Raw genomic sequence first — 3,414 nt, forward strand, 5'->3', positions numbered from 1 at the left:
TGTGTGTGTGTTTGTGTGAATGTTCAGCTGGGGTGTGTGTCTGTTTGTGTGAGTGTCGTTAGTGTTGATCCTGTTATAAAGTGCTATGGCCCAGAGGGTTGGCCTGATATTAAAGCCCTAAATGATGCTATTTATTATGTCCAGTGCCTGTGACTGTGTGTGTTGCTGTCGTGGTGTGGTGTGGTGTGCCTGTCGCTCGTGTGTGCGTCTGTGGTTGCCGTCGCTGCCGTTGTGTGGTAAGGTACTTTATTGCTTTCCTCCCTCATGTTTTTGGTTGGTGGGTGGAGTGGGGGGGTTGGTGGTGTATTGTAGTCGGGATCGATAGCTTTGTGAGCAGGTCACAAAATTTAGGGGTTTATCGATAATCATCACAGTGATTATTAGTCTCTGCGGTCAGCGCTCAGAGCAAAGGAACAACCAGCACTTGTATTGATTACATACACTGTTACAGTTTTCGTGAGTGTAGCTCACTCAGAAAAACTTCAAATGGGTCATCTGGTTCTTAATGCACCATTCAACATCTTGTACACACAGTATCGTGGTCACTAATGTAGTTTCTGTGCATCATTTTCAGATTGAGTACAAACCTCTGCCCTCGTCAGCTGAAGGGTCACAGTAGAGACCTTCATATACTCTTGAATATATCTACAATGAGTTTTATCACTTACAGTCAACTAATCTTTTCATGTTACCAGTGAGGTCTGAGTCAGTCCAGAGAAATCCATGCATAACAGGAGTGCTGTTTGTTACCTGTATTGGTAAATACAGGAATAGGGCTGCGTATCGTTCGACATTTTTGTTACTAGTGCTGACACAATATGTGAGTTTTGACATGTTTTTTTCTATACCATAGTTTGAGGATTGTAAACATGTTTCTGCAAAATCTCAAATGTTAAATGTTTTTGACTTTGCCTGAATGGCCTTGATTGTTTACAAAAGGCTGCTTTTCATATGTGTAGCTGATCTTACGAATAAACAAAAAACTATTCCTTCCCATTATTCATTGCATTTTGTCTCCGTTGTAGACGATGTGATGGAAACCTACACTTGTTCATGTGTAAGCACGTGTGTGTTGGTGACTCTGGGTTGAGAGCGGTGGCACAGGTCAGGGCAGAAGGCACTGCTAACCACCCTCACTGACAAGCCCGCTGCTGTCCAGTCCTGGCACACTTCACACATGCTGTGATATGTTTCTTCCTCATTTATGCTTAGATCTGCTGTTTAACAAAGTTTTTCCTCCATTTGACCCCTCCTGCTGTGTGGAAGTGTGTGCGATGGCCCCCAACCTGCATCACCCTGCAGTGTGTATAGATTGTATAATAATCCAGGGTGTTGGTGTGCGGGTGTAAGGGTCAAAGTGTGTGTTATTGGCACGCGTTGCAGATATGAAACCCCCTACAGGGTCATTGCGTGGCCCTCCTGCTTCACTGCAGTGTCCGTGACCCCTGAACCCATGTGACCTCTCACCCCTAACCTCACTCTCTCGATCGACGTGTCGACCCTCCTGCTGAGGTGTTGTGTGCATATTCTTGTACTTAGGATATAAAAGATAGGTACATTTTTATAAAAAGAAATGTTGTTCTGTTTTGTTCTTTATGAGTGTCTAGAGGTTATTACATTTTTTTTTCTAATGTATGAACGATTTGTGTGTGTGTATTGCATGTTTGCATACAGGTGCCAACCCCCTGCAGACCAATGGTTTGGGACACACAGCACGGGCCTACGCTAAGGAGGGAGACGTGAGCACAGTACTGCAGCAGTGGGAGGGCAAGGTATGACATGCTCATACAGACACACAAACACGTTGTTGCACAGAATGTTTGAACAATTAAAACAACATTAGTTTCCAATGCGCTCTAATGCTTTTGATACTGTAGTTGTTTCCTGTGGCCTGGTCTGAATGAGTCAGCACAATTCACTCAGCAGACATCTGTGTCATTTACTTGCCTTCATGCACGCAGACACACACTCCTCAGGAGGTCTGTGTCATCCTGGTGACTGAGTGACAGATGCTTTTGAGTATTAGAGTTGTGAAAGCTGGTGGAGGTTAACTGGGGTTAAAAACATGTTCCTAAGAGTAAAGTTGGATTATATGTCACTTTATAGAGATATTGTTAAATGGGACTAGATAATCTGAATTGTGTTTTCGCTTACGTGTTTTTTACCTTGATCTCGATGGTCATCATCTTGCATTAAAATGAAAATAAATCACTGCACTCTGCATCAAACCACGGCACAAAGCCAGGCGATGAATCTTCAAAAACAAGCACCTCAGAAATCTCCAGAAAGACACCGAAGTTAAATTATGTATTAATGCCCAGATTTTTTCAATCACTTTGTTTCTTTAAAATGTCTTGCACATAAATATCTCCTGAAATCAGTCGTCTCCAAAATATTGTCACGTTATTGACATCAAGATATGTGGTCTAAAATATATTGATAGAATAATGTATTTATGATTGCCATCACTTAAAATTCACGTCAGTTTGGTCAGATGAGGCAGCATGGAGATTTGATTCAGCACTTTCTGCTCATGTAAGCGTTTACATAATCACAAACACTGTAAAGATACACTAAGAACGCTATAGATATACAAAAGAATCTGTTCTCCTTTGTCTAATATTTTCTTGGATGGAAGTCTGACTGAGGCTGATCTTGAGGCAGGTTTGAAGTGTACAACGCTACACAATCAGCTGAGTGAAAGGAACTCCTCACTGCTCAGCTCTTGGTATTTCACAAGTGAAATAGTAGTAGAAGCGGGGTCTGCTTTTCTTAAATAAAACTTGAGTTATCCGTAGTTATCTACCGGCTTGACAGCAGGCCAGCGCTAAGCAAGATGGAGAGAGAGAATAAACAGCCGGCCTCCACTGCAGGGCAAAAACCTGGAGTCTGAGGAGACAAAGAGGAGAGGATGAATGAGTCATGGGGCGGCTGCGAGAAAGAAAGAGGGAGAGAAACTGAGGGGTGGCAAGTAAGTGTGAAAATGAGACATGAAAATAAGGGGAAAGAAAAGATGTGGGCGGAGAAGGAGAGGTGGAAAGAGATAAAATCAACAGCAAAGAGGAAGTGTGTCAGAGAAATGGAGGCTAAGGCTGATAGAGGTAGAGGGAGTTAAAGAGGAGGAAGGGGGAAAGCAGATAGCTGCTAGGAAATTACTCGATGAAGTTGGTGGTAGGGAGTGAGGGGAGGAAGTAGAGAGACTGAGAGAAAGAAGAAGATGCATTTTAAAAGTTTCAGTCCACAGTTTCTGTGATATCTAACACATTGACGAAATGATGGTGTAAATATTGTATGCTTTATGTAGCTTTGTTTACGAAATAAAACATTTTCTGTACATCCATTAATTTATTTGCTTATGCAAGTAACAAAAATCAGCTCCTGCACACTGTACTTTTTTTTTTTTTAAAGTATATT

General features: G+C 42.1%; 1 protein-coding gene across 1 annotated transcript in view; it reads left to right on the forward strand.

Annotated features, from left to right (window-relative positions):
* The window catches only part of clpb (caseinolytic mitochondrial matrix peptidase chaperone subunit B), a 29,147-nt gene that overhangs the window by 14,716 nt on the left and 11,017 nt on the right, over window positions 1-3,414 (forward strand). Inside the window, 1 exon segment of the mRNA XM_035680442.1 lies at window positions 1,675-1,772. Coding sequence (XP_035536335.1) covers window positions 1,675-1,772 — 98 coding nt within the window.

This window comes from Morone saxatilis, unplaced genomic scaffold (genome assembly GCF_004916995.1).
Source record: "Morone saxatilis isolate NCDOM2014 unplaced genomic scaffold, NCSU_SB_2.0 Contig8, whole genome shotgun sequence".
In the NCBI taxonomy this organism is placed as follows: Eukaryota; Metazoa; Chordata; class Actinopteri; family Moronidae; genus Morone; species Morone saxatilis.